This window comes from Polyodon spathula, chromosome 2 (genome assembly GCF_017654505.1).
Source record: "Polyodon spathula isolate WHYD16114869_AA chromosome 2, ASM1765450v1, whole genome shotgun sequence".
Taxonomy (NCBI): Eukaryota; Metazoa; Chordata; class Actinopteri; order Acipenseriformes; family Polyodontidae; genus Polyodon; species Polyodon spathula.
In genome coordinates, this window is record NC_054535.1 from 97,832,804 (window position 1) to 97,849,517 (window position 16,714).

Sequence of the window (16,714 nt, forward strand, 5' to 3'; positions counted from 1 at the left end):
AGCACTTGCAGCACTGAACAGGCGTGCAATGGTTTACCTTTACCTCAGCCAATCTGTGCATCCCTGCTGCTTGGAATAAAATTAACAAAGACAATGAAATACTAAATTTACTACAAGAATTTACTAGAGAATATCTGTTAAGTAAATACAATATGCCTCAAGCAGACTCCGCACAGACAGAGCTAAACCTGCAAGTGGGGACTTTTTATAAGCAGGTTGAGGTCTGTGGGAAAATTGTTTAGATTTTAATGTTGCCCATTTTATGATTCCTGATTTCCTGGTACTTCAAGGGAAACTATTTCAAACCAATTAGGAGCTAATAAATGCAGACATGAGGCAGAACAACTTTTACTTGTGTTCTTGATGTGAAAAACCCAACAACAGAAGTTCTAACAATTCATTTATTTTAAATACTGTGGTGCAATTCAGCAATGGCTTGTCTTTAAATTGGAATTAAATGTATTTGATCTCCAGCCAGGACTTGCTGAGATACTCAAAGTGATTTTAAACTGTGGCATTTAGGCCATCTGTTAGCAGTGGAAGAGACCTGCACCTTTTTCAAACCTGACTAATCGAACATTGGTCATTGATGGTACTGCAGTCTATAGCACAACCGAGTAAATGAGTATCACAGCAGCTACTCATATATCAAACTTACCAATCGGAAACTAAATATTAAAAGGGACAACCTCAGTAACAGTGGAAGGCAAAAGTTAATGGGGGCCAATTTATTTTTTAAACTGAAAAGATAAAAGGATTTCCTGACTGGTAGTGAATACTTGATCAGAATTACTCCCTCCTCACCTCCAGTGTAAACGCCAGCACTTGTCAAGGTCTGTGCAAAAGGAGAAACAGCGGCCTTCTTTTCAGCTGCCAGCTCTTGAACAGACTTCTGCTTTACTGGTGCAGCCACAGGGATATTGTTTGGAGGGGGAGCTGGGAAGATGAACTTCCCATCCTATTAAAAGAAAAAGGACGATAAGGACATTTTACAGGAAGGAAAAAGAAAACAGCTATTCAACTAACTCAGCACCTTTAGGTGTGCATTGCTAAAACATTTTATTCAGTCCTTTGCAAGAACATATTGTTCATAAATGTAAAAGCTCTCAGTGATTGGTTCAACATAATCCTACGTATCTAAAGAGTTTATCTAATTGGGTTTCTAGTCTCTAGTGGAAATCTGTTTGTTATTTACTTTTCATCTACATTTCTATTATAGAATTATCTAAGTTGGTCCTACCTGTTCAAATGATGAAGATCAAAACATTTACATGCATAAAGTACGTATCGGTTTTCCGAAGCAACTTAACATTTCTTTATCGTTCTACTTGCCTTCATTACCACTGTGCCCCGAACAACATGGTCCATGGTACCGAAATCAAATTCATCCTTCACGTTGTAGTAGAAATTGTCCTTGTCGGGGCTGATCGCCCTCAGCAGCTTGATGATGTTGTTGGAATACAGAGCGCTGGCCTGAGAGGACATCCTACTTGGGAGGTCTGTGTAACCAATGTGAGTCACCCCCTAAGAACAAACAAATACAATGAATATAACCTTCATACATACATCCCCTCAATCTACATACTTCAACTCCAGAGAGGATAACAAATACAAAGGCAGCAGTCTGGAGGGTGCACTCTCTTTGGTACAGGTAGCTTTACCTGAGCAAGACTTCGAAACTCGTAGGTGTCACCTATATTCTTCTTTGCTATATGAATACACTTCCAAACTCATGAGCCTAAATGGCTAAGACCTCAGATAAGAAAGAGAATGCATTGTTTTGTCTTTTACCTTGTGCACAGTCAGGTCCCCAGGTACAGTGGTCTCAAAGTTCCCTCCAGCCTCAGCAGCCAAATCAACTACAACTGACCCATCCTTCATACTCTCGATCATCTCTCTAGTGAACAGAATTGGGGCTTTCTTGCCTGCAACAGACATAACAGTGATGACAATATGGATTCATTGGTAGGAGTGGTCAGAAAAAATACTAAAGCTCTGATCATTACGCCTTTTTAGGCAATTCAGCTTTGCAGTCAATTTTGTATCAAATAATTATTGCTTGAAAGTAAAAATACAGTAGAACCTCAGAGTTACAAACCCCTTGGGAACGGAGGTTGTTCTTAAGTCTGAAACGCTCGTAACTCTGAAAATTTATTCTCAATGATTTTAATAAATGTGTACACCACCTGCTAGCTACACCCTCAATCTGAAGAATAATACAATGATACAGCACAGTAATGCAATACTCATTGTTATGGTTCTGAAGTCTTTAAAACAGTACTATAAATGTAAAAATGCTAAACTGATGTTTCCATTGAAATCGTAACTGCAGCAAAAACGTCCAGGAAAACATGGGTTAACGTTACGCTTGTTTTGTTTTTTTTAAAGTGCATTCGTGCAGCTTGCTCAGTCAGTCATTCAGCCTCCTTTAGTTTGGAGAAAAAAATAAATAAAAAATGCTTTGTTTAAAACTAAAATGTTCCCAGTAAAACTTGCTTTCAAATCTGCATCACCTTTCTGAATACATTTGTTGGTACAGTAATTTTGCCTTCTCCCTGACAAGCACACCAATTAAGTAAGAGCGCCTATCTGGCTGCATTGCACTCATGGGTGAGTGATTGCATGCTTCCGGTGGAATGTGGGGTGTTCGGTAGACTGATCAGTTCATCAGTTTGGTGTTAGTATCTCTGGGGTTCTACTGTACTGTATTTAAATTTATCAGTGGTGGATGGATTGGAAGCAGGGTTCTTTTTATACCCAGCAAAGGCATCTTGGACAATGCTTCTTCTGCCCGTTTGAGTTTTCACTATGCACCCCGTTAAAAAAAACATAAGGTAATTGTATTTGGATTAATTTTATTAATTTACACCAATACACAAATAAAAAAGGTGGAAAAAAAAAAGACACAGATCGCTTTCCAAAAGTAGCCTGCTTGGCCAGAAGCATTTTAAGCATTGCAGCAACAAGATTAGTCCCAAGTGTGCAGGTTTTCAGCAAGGCAGGGCAGACTGTAAACTCTTTAAAAGCAAAGAATGCAGATGCTGTCCGGTTTCTTAACAGAAACAAAATATACAAAATGGACATTAAGATACAGGGCTGTTTTTGTAAATATTTATGTTGTTGAAAATGACCAATCGTTACTTGGATTCACGTGTTTAATTATTTAATGGATTGTTTTCATGCTTTTAATCACCACTTGGCACCAATCAAGATGAAAATAAGGCAAGACATATTTTAGGGGTTATGCAAGATCTGATTTCCCGTAATAGTTTTCAGTGATTTAGTAGCTACTCAGTATTTTAAAATCGGTAGTTCCTTTTGGTGATTATTTTAGGACATTGATGCGTCATTTTTCAAAACAGTTGATGCATCATTCCAGTCTTACAAACATTTTAAAGCAGGAGCCAAGCATACCGGGGATAAGGGCTGTGCTGATTACAATGTCCACCTCCTGACACTGTTTGGCAAATAGTTTCATCTCTGCCTCAATAAATTCTTTGGACATTACTTTAGCGTAGCCCCCTTGACCTTCCCCAGACTCCTTCACATCCACTGCCAGTGGCTCCGCACCCAGGGACTTGAACTGCTCCAAAGCATCGGCTCTGTCAAAGGCAATGGAAATTCAAGGTGCAAGTTATACCATAAAAGAAGTCCCAATAGACTACGCTGTATGATGGGCAAGACAAAATGAGAACGAGGGACTATTTTATGTAAAGTTCAGACTTATGAGGATGACAACAACACCACCATCACCACCACCACAATTTAAGGAAGTTTCACAATTCAATATACAAAGAAACCATCACCACCTGTCTTAATTTTGTTTCATGATGCTAAAAACTTTAGGTTTACAAATTGATTCATTTAGTAAACTTTAAGATTAGGAATATTTCAGTCCTATTTGATTTAACCACCATTTATATTGGCTAAGATCAGGTTCATAGAAGTTGAAGCACTGGTCCTTTTTCCTCCAGAGATCTCTTTACAAATACTGCCATCTGCTGGACAATGGTAAAATGAAGGCTGCAGCAAGTCATTTACACAGAAGATTATGCTTTCTGGTCATCTTATTCGTATTTTCCTACCTGGTATCGAATCCTCTCACAATAGCACCCATGGCTTTGGCAGCACCTGCTGAAGCCAAACCAGCAACACCACCTCCAATAATAAGAACCTGGAAACATGCAGAAGGGAATACAGGCATGTAATTGGACAGTGTCATCCACTTTATAGCAGGAGGCTGCACCCTGAACTTAGAAACCATCAGCGTGCAAATACATAAGTCACACATTCTGAAATTCAAAGGCTGCAATAGTAATACAACTTACAAGGGTTTCTTCTCTCACTGATGGATTCATTTGTATTTGCCAATCATGAATGAATTCCACAAACTCAATTATATACAGGTCCTTTTAGTTTAAAAAAAAACTAGCTGAAGCATTATCATACTTCGGTAATGTGAAAAGTAAGGTGCACTTACCTTAGCAGGGGGAACTTTGCCAGCTGCTGTAATCTGACCGGTGAAAAAGCGTCCAAAATGATTAGCTGCCAAAATAACAGCTTTGTAACTGTCAAAATAAACAAAGAGCATGAATCACAAATGAGGACTACACATTATACGTGGGACATCACAGATAATGCAGCTATCGGTTTCAGATAAACTTCTGTTTCTTAAATGGCATGCTCTGACTGGTTGGCACATAGGAACAGCAGATTCAGGATGAGGAAACATGGCTTTGACTGCATATGGATTTAGATATACTGCCTTAACTTTCAATTCAGTAAGAACAAAAAACAAAGTACACTTTCTACTATATGAAGACAACAGCTATTACACAGCAAGACCCTACTAGTAACTAACTTTCCCTTCTAAGGGTATCTTGGGCAAGCATTCCCTTGCACCCCCAAGGAGTAAAACATACCCTGCAATATTGGCCATAGAGCTGAGGGCATCATATCCCTGTGCGATGGTGACTCTGGGTACTTGATCCATTGCTAGCACATTGGTCTTGCGCTGGGAAAGTTTATCAATGAGCTCTGGGTTCTGTGCAGGGTAGATGAAGCTGACCAGGGTGGCAGACTCCTTCAGAAGGTCAACCTCGTGGGCACCAAGTGCAGGGTTGAAGATAGGAGCCCTCACCTAAAAAAAAGATTAATAAAATAGAAATATCACAAAAGGTTCAGCAGAATTAAAACATGCAAACCGGAACAAGGACAAAGCACACACTCACTGTTTAAAAAAGATCAGAGCAACACATTTTATTTATATTGTATTTCTACGCAATCCTGTATTTTATACTATAACTGCCAGACCAGACATTTGAAATAGCAAACCAATTCAAATTTGTATTACCATTTTTCAGAAAGCAACATTTTTTAACAAGCAAATAAGCTCATATAAAAGCTACATTGAACACAAGCAGACAACAGCAGAAATCATGACCTCATAAAAGTATTTTCCAAGATCCCTTAACATCAGAGCAAAAAAAAAAAAAAAAGTTACCTTGACTACTAGGTCAGAAGCCAGAACATCCTTGGTCCCTTTGATGGTGGCCCCAGCTTGAATGTAATGTTCATCTGAGAATTTGGAGGATTCTCCCGCTCCTGACTCCACCACCACATTGAATCCCTGCTTAATGAGAGCCTGTACCCCAACAGGGGACAAGGCCACTCGCTTCTCATTCTGAAAGATCTCCTTGGGGACCCCAACCGTTAGCTGCTTATAAGGAATGCCTGCAAGTAATTCAGAGAAATGCACAATTGGGCAATGTTTCAGCATAATGTATACAGTATGTACTACTGAGCATGCACTAAATCTACACCTAGGAAAGTGTTAAACAAAGAGAAGCAAGTACTGTTCTTTAGAAGGTAATTATTCCCCAAGTAAGACAGTTCAAAATACTTGCATTGTCAGAAGCACTGTTTTACTATAAAAAATGGCAAATGCAAAGCCCTTTTTTTTTTTTTGCTGAATAAAACAATTTTAACACTAGAAGTGTACTTGCAGGATAGACCAGTCAAGATTTCTTTCCACTTTTATACCATTAAAATGGTCTTATTGCATTGCCTTTGTGCTTGCTTAATATGGTCCATTGAGTTAGAGGGCAAAACAATAATGTAAAACAATAACGTAACTGCTGTTGCTAGAGTAACAACTCGTTTCTTTCGAGTTTTAAATATTCAGGCACTTTTTATACTTGCTTTGGATTGGGTACATTATTTACATCTTGAACCAGGGCTGACAGTGTGCAGAACGGCAGGGAGAGTATAAGCAAACCGTTTAATTACCTTACGATTCAGGTGTGTGCCTTCAAAGAAAGATTCAACTATTGTAATTCTTTATACACAAATAAGCTTACTTGACTTGAAAAATGGTGGGTTAAACCAATGTTTGTGTAGGGGTCATTTTATTGTGCATTTCTATTTATTTATTTTTAATTTTGACGGAATTCCGTCTACACACTGAGCACTTTCACCCATGTATATTGTCAAGATTGACACCGTCCATTTAACTTTTTACATAGCAGTATAGGTACATGATTATCTCACAATGGGGGAGGAAAGAAAATTCACAGAACAATGGCCTTTAATGATTATAGCACAGTAATCTCCGCATACAGGAACCTCTCCTAAGAGAACACATCAGCAAGAGAGCAAACTTGTAGTGAAATTGATCCCCCCCCCCCCATTGTAAATGCTCTGCCTAAAGGAACAGGAACTGTGTTTAAAAGACGATTTTATACAGTACTATTTTGTAGCCTGATAATTCCAACCAATTCAAATGATTTATTCAATATTTTCAAAAGTGACTTGTCATCACGAGAGTGTCTTGAGGCATGCAGATTGGTTCATTGGCTTGATTTGTACTCCGATTTGGTTCATTGGCTTGATTTGTACTCCGATTTGGTTCATTGGCTTGATTTGTACTCCGATTTGGTTCATTGGCTTGATTTGTACTCCGATTTGGTTCATTGGCTTGATTTGTACTCCGATTTGGTTCATTGGCTTGATTTGTACTCTGATTTGTACTCTGATTTCCACGAGTGAACCACATCGCTACAAAATGGCATATAAACAAATGACGAAATGTGCCACCGTTACTCTTACTACAGAAAGTTGGCATTTGCTTGAGCTCTTGAAAAAAGCCTGAATCGGACAGAACTCACCGAGCAGTTTGGCATTTCCTGTTCTGATGAATTGCTTCAACAGTCTGTTAAATAATTTTGTGCATGTCTTAAATATTTCTCCTGTACATGTATGCATAATGAATCTAACGTGTGTTGTGTTAACTCAATTTGTTGCTTACTTTATTATAGTGTATTAACATACACATGCCTTTTGCTTTTCTCTTATTCTGTTCATTTCATATGTTGATTCGCATGCATCATGACAAAGAATAGATATTACTTATTGATTCATATTGTGTCTGGTGGTCAACCCTCGCCTTAGAGAACATTTAATTTGATTCCCGAGGGGTGTTCTCTTAGCCAGAGATAAACAAGTTTAATGTTTACAGTTTGCTCTTTCTTCAAGTTGGTATGGAGATCAAGTAACCTACCGACAGTCATAAAAAAATACCTACTGGGATAAAAGGGTAGCTCAATCTGCTCTATTGTGAAAACAATAGGGACATTCTCTGCAATTTCAATTAGCACATGTAATCTGAAAAGGCACAAGGTATTTGTAGCACTTTCAAGATTTTTTTTTTTACTTCTACTGGATCCATACACAATAAATCAACACATTAATTACTTAATTTATCCAGGCATGTTTGCAGTTCTGTAAAAAACATAATTGGGCCAAGGACACAGCAAGGGAAAAAGGGCATCTGAAAGGAACAAAAGCCTCAACCTTACCTCAAAGCATGCACCGTTTATTGTATTCTAAATAAAAACTAATATAGCTATATACTTTCTATAGTTCTATGTTTCTATAAGACAATTTAGTGTTCAAATTCTAGAAGGCTCAATTGAACAGCATTAGACCAAATAGGTCAGTAGTACCACAGCAGACATTTTTAATATGCAAAATAAAAACTAAAAGTGATACAACATTAGTATCAAACCGTGTTGGGTACTGGCAAAACACTAACAAAAAAAAAACACAAACACACACACAAACTTGAAGAAAACAATAAGACAGTAAAAAAAAAAAAAAGTATTAGTTTGATCTTTAAACAAGCTAGAACACTTCTGGAACAACATTCTCCTGCACTGGGTTCTTCCCCAGGTCTTCTCAGCCCTGAGCCGCCCGTCTTGCAGATGCTACTGTACCTTTAATGAGCTAGCAGACTAGATCACTTGTGCGCGCTGGGTGAAAAAATGATTGGAACCTCATATCGTCTTGACACTACACTTAAAACCAGAGTGCTGAAGGGGTGGGTTTTCCGTTTTAAGCACTTTGAGAGGCTAAAACATTTAATGACTGCTAAAAAAAATAACCGATTATTTTCTAAGCAAAAACAGTGATAATGAATGTGGAAATTACCAAACCTAAATGGATGATGAACAAGAAAAAAAGAGCAACCCTATTAAAGCCAATGAAGAACAACTTGTAGAAAGTGAATTGGAAGAACCGCAAGAGGGGCCAGTGTGTATATAAAATAAAAAGAAACAATGTGATACTGGGTATGATGTTATGTGGGGTAATAAACGGAAAAGGCTTTTAAACAGGAAGTTATTGGGTGGTATGATGTCCAAGCTCTTCCAGAAACACAAAAAAGATTGCAACAAATCGGGGGGCGGTAAATGGAGCAGTGTAACAAATTAGGATAGATTATTTATTTATTTATTTTTATTTAGTAGCCTAATCGCCAATTATTTGACATATCCAATTATTTTTAGGCTCAGCTCACCACTACCACAGCCGCGCTGACTCGGGAGCTGTCTAAACACTGTGCAAATTCAGTAAATCTCCTTCTCACTCTTCAAGCCATACAATTGACTAAAAACTGAAAGCTGTACCTTATGCTTAAGAGCAGTGACTGACTTTTGCTAGTGCATTGCTGCCACAAGTAAACACCTCATTGTAAAAACCACTTCAGCAAGTAGATATTTCATTTGCTTACAGCAGGGACCTGTGACTTTTGCTAGTGAACCCATTAATTTACTTTTGTAAATCTACACTCTCATTCCTTGCCTTTCCTTTGGTTCCTTTAAATAATAATAATAAAAATAATAATAAGTGTACAGTAATCATGACAAAAAAAAACAAAACCTAGAGAAGAGACGAGAGGTAGGCTGCATTTCAGGATCAGATTTTGCTAGTTAAGTTGTCAATTTAATATAAAATCATGCCGTCCAGATGTTTGGAAGCTTTTTACAAAAGAACAAAACAGAAAGGTCTGTGGAGTTTTTAATGAGCTTCTGCAAGACAGCACACAACAAAATATGACAGCGGGAACACAAGTAAAAAACAAAACAAAAGCAACCCCTTCAGTTACAGCTTATTTTGGAAAGAAAGTTGATCCAAAAAGTGTCAGAGCAAAAGAAATAACAGGCCAGGTAGTGGAAGTTGTTACACAAGACATCAGACCTGTTAGTATAGTAGAGGGAGCTGCGTTTAAAAATCTGATTGCGAATCTTGCTCCGGGCTATGAAATTCCCCGTCGAAAGGCAATCTCCAAATTCATTTCTCTGGATCATGAACATGCAAAAGAAAAGCTTAGACAGGATTTAAGTCAGGAGTGTAATTCAGTGTCCATCACTAGCTATCTTTGGACAACCATAGCACAAGAAGCGTTTTTAAGTCACCTTCCATTACATTAAGCAAAACCAGGAACTCGAGTCAAATGCATTAGCGACATGAAAATTGCACAAGAGACACACGGCTATGAATTTAGCAGAAGCGAGCAATCAGATAAACACAGAGTTTGAAGCGGCTACAAAAGTAATAGCTTGTGTTCATGACAATGCAGCCAACGTGTGAGAAGCAATGACTTTGCTTTCTGCAAGCGAGCGTGCTGTGTTACTTTTTGGTAGTGTGGCAAGTGTGAGCTCTACAGGGCACAATACAAATCTCTGCATTCAGAAAAGCTTGGAGGATGTATGAAAAGTCCATACGTTAGTGGCAGCAGCAAGAAGACTGGTTGCACATTTTTCTTGTGAGATGGCAACAAGTGCTTTAAATAGGAAACAAACAGAAATGCTGAACACAGAAAAAGCACCATGTACAAACAAGGTGGAACATGGTTTATTATATGTTTGAACACCGCCTTGAATTAAAATGGCCAGTTTTTTGCTGTTTTATATAACCCAGATTTGACCAAAAAGTCTGACACAGCTACTTTAGATGCCATGACTGAGCAATGGAAGCTAATGGCTGAGATATTACCTCTACTACAGCCATTCAAACTGGCTACAGTACTTTTGAGTGCAGAGAAAAACATTATGGCTAGTTCTCTGTACTCAATTGCTACAGGAATAAAACACAGACTGACTGAAGTTCCTGATAAAGGGGAGACACCGTCTTCTTCAAATTCAACTGATTTGCAGAGTTTGAGAGATAAGCTAGTGCATAATTCGTCTCTGCTGAATAACCCAAGTAATGAGGTTATGCCACTGCTTTTTGCACCAATTTCGTCATCTGGATTTCCTATCCGAACAGGCCAAAGCCCACGTGTCTGAAGCACTGTCTTCCAAACTAGTGAGGCTGGAGGACAACCTTGAAAATTGTGCCTGTACAAGCGAGTGCAGCACAGAGGACTTACCAGTTAAAACGAAAACTGAAAAAGCAATGGAATTGTTACTTCGTGGACGACAACAAACACGCACTACTTCCAAGGAAACCTTAATCCAACAAGAGATGACAATTTATGCTTCTTAAACTCCATTAAACATCAGCAAAGATCCCCTGATTTGGTGCAAAAATAACCAGACACGCTTTCCCAACTGAGCAGCCTTGGCAAAGAGCATGTTAAGTATCCCTGCAACATCGGTCCCGAGCGAGCGTGTGTTCAGCAAAGCAGGAATGGTTGTGAACAAACTCCACTCTTCTTTGAATCCAGAGAATGTGGATGCTATAATATTTCTGAATAAAAACAGAAAATAAGCTCCGGAGAGAGCACAGACTGTTACATTGGACTTGTAAATACACCCACCCCTCGTTATATGACCCCTCGTTATACTGCGGATTCGGATATATCACGGTCCTGGAGTTGGCTCCCCATTTTTACAGTCTTAACTGCGCAAAATTAGCTGCACTATACATAGGCAAATTCACTTAGAATTACTGTTCGTTTTATTTCGTACTGCACATCGCAAACATAAATACACAAAACAATTAAAAACAAAGCATTAATATCACAAATATCAAAATATGACTTTTTTTCATGGAAACCCAGCCAAAGCGTCATCCACAAGTGTATCTAGTCTATCCAAATAGGAGGGGCAAATGGGAGAGGACGTTATTTCCAGTGCTCTACAAACCAGACTGCCATTGGCTTTTAAAAAAATCCCCCAAAAATGTCATTTAAAAACTGAGGCTACATTCCCGTCCTTGCTTTCCAAGTGGAGGCTGTATTATTTATTTATTTTTAAAAACTAACTAGATGTCCAGACCAGCCGAAAGCCGGTCCCAGAAACTACTATGGAACTTCATATTGTCCACAAAAGTCAGCAGCCCATGCAAAAATCAAAACAGGTAACTTGAAAACATTTACTGCAAGAGAGACCAGGATCCTTAAAAGACTGTAATACATAATCAATCCGATTCAGTTCTCTTTCACTCTGCATGCAGCATGTGTATATTTAGTCTAAATGAAATAACACTGATGAACAGAGTATGGTAGCAATAGGTGTCCTGGTAATTGGCTTGGTTAGTGTTTCAGTACTTCAAATAAAGTGAACAATACTATAACATGCTGATTCTGTGTTGACAGTATGCAGCAGAGGCATTCTAAATATCCCTATTTGTCCAACATGAAAAACTGACCCCTAAATCTGGGAGTAATAGCGCTAGACTATTTCAGTTACTGAATCACGATTCATCTGGAATGAGGACCGATACTGTTTGGAGAGCTACTCTGCTATACTTGTATGATTTACTGTTTAAATCAAGAATCTAATCTAGTAAGACTCATGACAAGTTTCTCCACAAGGGAGTTCATTCCTGTGTTTCCAAACACTTTCTATCCTCATAACATTTCCAACCCTCTTAAAAAAAATTAAAAACATATTTAAATATAGTGGAGTTTTGTGAATAGGGCATATTGTTGAACATTTACTTTGACATTTTACAGGGGACCCTGGACAATGCAATGAAGGTGAACTGAATCAGTAGATGTGTTAGATTACAGTCAGCAGCACACATGGATTGATAAGACTAGTCACTCAAACTACATTTGTATACTTCACTGTATTCAGTGCGTGCATCAGAAGCAGCCTTTACTCAAGAGGGCCCCTGAAATAGCAGCAGGCACCTGTTAGCACCCTTCCACGTCATAGCTGGAGCAGTGACTATTAATGGCATGCTGCCACACATGCTTTGAAAAGGGGCACAGTGAGCAGGTCATTTATTTAATAGATCTGTATTCATGTGCACTGTACTGCATATTCATTCATTCAGTTTAAAAGAGCAATACTCACAGCGTAATGTACAGTATGGCCTAGTTGCTGTACAACCAGCAGCAGAAAAGTCCTGTCTCCTTGACATGCCCTCTGCTTTTTTTTTTTTTTTCTTAGTTTACTCAGATGTAAAGTCATGAAGGTACAGGCATGGCTTTAGTTTACACTCAACAATATACAGTACGAGGCAGAAAAGTATATTTATAGTGACCATTTGTATGTATGCCAAAACTGCAGTTAGGAAGACTGTAACTTTGCACAAAAACGAAACAGTACAAAAACAAGTTAATGTTAAAAAAAATAATAATTCACTTGGTGTTAATGTACTATATCAAAGTATGGAAAGAAAACATGCTTGAAATGATTTACCTGGACTAACAGCGCTCTGGCAGCTGAGGGCCTGGTGGGTTCGGAATAACCGCAAAGATGGAGTCTTCACCGTCTGCACCTTCACCGACAGCTTGCTGAAGACTGGGCTCGAGCAGCTACTGACTACCACTCTCAGGAGGCTGGCCATTATACACAGGGCGGGCTACCAAGAGCTGCTGCTGCTGCTGCTGCTGCTTCTTAATGCCTTACCGTCCACTTCCTCCTGCAGATGGAAAGGACAGTGAGCAGGTTTCAGTACCCTTGTGATATAACCTCCAGGCTCTCAGCTGATCGCAGACATACTAATGCCTTCTGGAATGTGGAGGGTTAAGTATTCTGAGCAGCCGGCTAAAAAGATTAACTACTGTAGTGGAGAGAACATTCACACACACACAAACACACACAAACAGTGTATCCTTGCTGTACCCTTCACACTCTGCTGCTTGCATGAGTCACACTGCCCAATCTGTGCAAGACAAATACTCTACATTTTACATAGGTAGGCTATTTATTTGTACCCACACCTGAGTACCCACACCCACACCTGAACACTGCAAAAAATATAGCCGGAAACCTATGCATTGTATTTAAACTAAGTTTGATTGAAGAAATGTGTTTGTGTATGTATCTGAAATCACTGTTTTCTTCCTATGAAGCAAACTTTATGTATAGTGTACAGCTGGTCTAGGATGACTTATTTTCCACTATACAGGGTGATTAGAAAGTAAGTTTACCACATCAACGCACCATATCAATGATGTGGAAAGCATACTGCCTAATCACCCTTTGTAAATAATCCCTCCGCATTCAAGAGGTGACGTACAAGATTGCTAATCTCTCCAATGCATTGTCATAATGTCAATTAGGCTGCTGCCAGTATAACATGGTTAATGGAATACCATGACAACATGTTACACATGAAAGGCAAAACATGGCAGAAAAAAAAAGACCTATTCTGTCATCATGCCAACCAACACACTTTGGTTCCAGATCTCAATGGGTTATCTAATGTCCTAAAATGTATTAAAGACATTCTGCAGGCTCTCTTTAAAAGGTTATCACCCCTAATGCTCACCCAAGCTCTCCCACTGCTACTGTAATACAGCATGCCTAATAAGGACAACGACATATAATCAAGTCAACTGGATTGTGGTTCTCTCACGCGTCAGCCATGTGTACTGTGATTGTTTCCTCCTACACCGACCTGCAGCGTTTGGTCGTTTCCATAACAACTTCCCACACAAAGGTAGAAAACCCGTGCACTGAAAACCACGTCAGCAGACCATCTTCTCTGCACAGCACATTTGTACAGCAATACATACTCGCCCTCAGACCTGCTTAGCTGGCTAACTAATCTGGAATTCAACTGCTATTCTCGTTCCATTTTAGAACGACTTATTTTCATTGGTAACACATTTTGTCATTCAAAAATATAAACCTCACTTCATTCATTACCTGAATAAAAACATTAATTTACTTACAAATTAATAACTAAGATTATTATTATTATTATTATTATTTTTTTTTTTTGTATTTAATTACTTATATTCAAACGTTAGTGATGTATATTCCTTACGGTATGTTTCTGTCCATATGTGATCTTGTAAACAAAAAGACAGTAAAATGTGCATTAAAACATTCATACTTCATTGAACCAATTGTGATAAAACTGGTATGCTGATTTTCAGCTTGATTATTATGTGTTTCAACTTTTAAATCGGGTGCAATTTAATAAATCATTAATAATAACAACATGAAAGTGAGAAAAAGAGTGCGCTGTGCGAGATACATCAAAAAGGAAATAATAACGGCCACTAATAGTTATGTATTTGTGTATCGTTGTATTAAACACACGTTTGCATTAGTTAGCCCTTGCAGCACAAACAAAACGATGAATCGCTACACATAAAACTTACAATAAATTATATAAAAGAATAATGATGTTTTTGCCTAACTTGACAGCTGGCTGTGTTTGCCTGTGAGTGGAGACAAAAAAAATAATAAAACTTCAAAAACCGCCCCAAAGAGATCATTACCCCTGCAAATCGATTCACGTGTTTTTGCAATATTATTTAAAACCTTCAAAATGCATCAACTCGTCTATATTTTCAGTAACATACAAAATAATAATAATAATAATAATAATAATAATAGAGCAAGCTCACTCACTGACCTTTAGAAAGCTGGGTAGGGCAGAGATTCAGCGGCAAAGCTATATGAAGTTGAACTTCAATCCAGGAACGAATTCAATTGCTGCTGGGTCATATTCATTCTTGTCACGTGATTAGGGTTTAGCACACATATAGAATGGGGGACGCTACAGACCAAGCCAACAAGAGTATATGTGCAGACCGGTCATATGCTGTAGTTAAACAAATAAATAAATAAATAAAGTGTTTATACACGTTTATGATTTTGTAGTTTTTTCGGTGCATGACTCCTTTGTTCAGCTTAAACATAAAGTAGTACTGGTATGTCTAATGGCATAAAATGTGCAGAAAAGTGTTTTAAAAAAGCCTGTATCATCTTGTCAATGGGTGGTGTTGTAACATCGTTATAACACAATATAAACAAATACAGTATATAATACATGCTTATTTAGTAAATTGGTAATAACAAACACTGTATGTTGAATAGTAGTAATTAAAAATAAAAAGTTGAATAACCATAATCAAACAACTTTCCTCTGTTGGGTATCTAAAATCTATAACAAAAAAAAAGTTAAAAAAAAAAGTTAGAAAAATGCAACAGCCGTTTAAAGTGGTATCAAACACAAAAGCCCAAGTTAGGAGAAGCACCCCTTTTCCAGTAGCACCCACAGCAAGAAGAGACACATAATGTCCTGAAGTAACACCCTGCCTTGGTGTATGATAATGGAAAATAATTGGTTATTCCTGTTGTCCACAGTAATTTTGCTCTTTTGCACAGCAGTAAACTTGGCATTGTGTCGCTTTGTAACAGTCCTGTCTGGTTTGGACTGCAGTCATTCTTCCTGCTGACAGAATAAGTTCACGTTTCATGATTGGATAAGTTTTGAATTGCTTACATTTGCTACCAAGAATGGTTGCCCATTTGTCATTTCTATAAATAAGTTCTTCCAAACACATGGAATCTGTTCCAGCAGGTACATGTAGAGGGTAAACATGCAACACCTGTCGGTGTGACGAGCAGCAGTTACACCTACTACAGAGAATGTCATGACTTATTGTGACTGAAACCATGCAAGATACTTCAGGACACATTTCAGACAATCTGGTGAGAAACTCTGCAACATCTTGCTGCTCACCTCTATTGAAGGGTTCTCCTAAGAAGTGACAAATACCCACAGTAGTTAGAGATGCAGTGGATGGCAAGCGATCATAGTTGTAAACAAAGCTTCTGACAGCCTCTTGTTGACTGTGTTTTAATGAATCCTTCAGAGGCTGCAAGTGAAGAAGGTACTGCAATGTTGCATTTGCATAGCATGAGGTGAAATTCAGGTTGCTTAAGCCTCTGAATGGATGTGTAACTGCAAGTGTTCTCTTAGAAGATTGAGGCTTTTGCTGTTCATGAACATTAGTGATGAATCAGTGAATGAAATGCACTCAATCCTTTACCTTGTGTCCCTTGTGAGTGTTGGTCTCCAATAAGCTTATCAACTTAGGGCAATAAATCCCACTGAGCCTATTGTACTCTGCAACTGCAGTTTGAGGTGCCTTAATGCAGGTGGGGTCAGGAAATTGATAAGGTGGACATCGCTTAAGGATGTAACTCTGGAGAGCACAACAGAAACTTTGTCCATA

The 16,714-nt window shown here is 38.4% G+C and overlaps 1 protein-coding gene across 2 annotated transcripts in view; it reads right to left on the bottom strand.

Annotated features, from left to right (window-relative positions):
- nnt (nicotinamide nucleotide transhydrogenase) overlaps positions 1–15,204 on the bottom strand; it is a 44,619-nt gene extending 29,415 nt beyond the window's left edge. Inside the window, exons 1-10 of one of the 2 annotated variants that reach the window (XM_041235980.1) lie at positions 15,106–15,204; positions 12,933–13,155; positions 5,504–5,733; positions 4,923–5,140; positions 4,481–4,568; positions 4,086–4,174; positions 3,415–3,602; positions 1,792–1,925; positions 1,333–1,524; positions 805–958 (exon numbers count right to left, since the gene is read on the bottom strand). In XM_041235980.1, coding sequence (XP_041091914.1) covers positions 805–958; positions 1,333–1,524; positions 1,792–1,925; positions 3,415–3,602; positions 4,086–4,174; positions 4,481–4,568; positions 4,923–5,140; positions 5,504–5,733; positions 12,933–13,080 — 1,441 coding nt within the window. In that variant the 5' untranslated portion in view covers positions 13,081–13,155; positions 15,106–15,204. Of the gene's footprint in view, positions 1–804; positions 959–1,332; positions 1,525–1,791; positions 1,926–3,414; positions 3,603–4,085; positions 4,175–4,480; positions 4,569–4,922; positions 5,141–5,503; positions 5,734–12,932; positions 13,156–14,848; positions 14,876–15,105 lie in introns of those variants that run through there. The other variant, XM_041235988.1, reaches the window with a different exon arrangement.
- Positions 15,205–16,714: the final 1,510 nt, after the last annotated feature.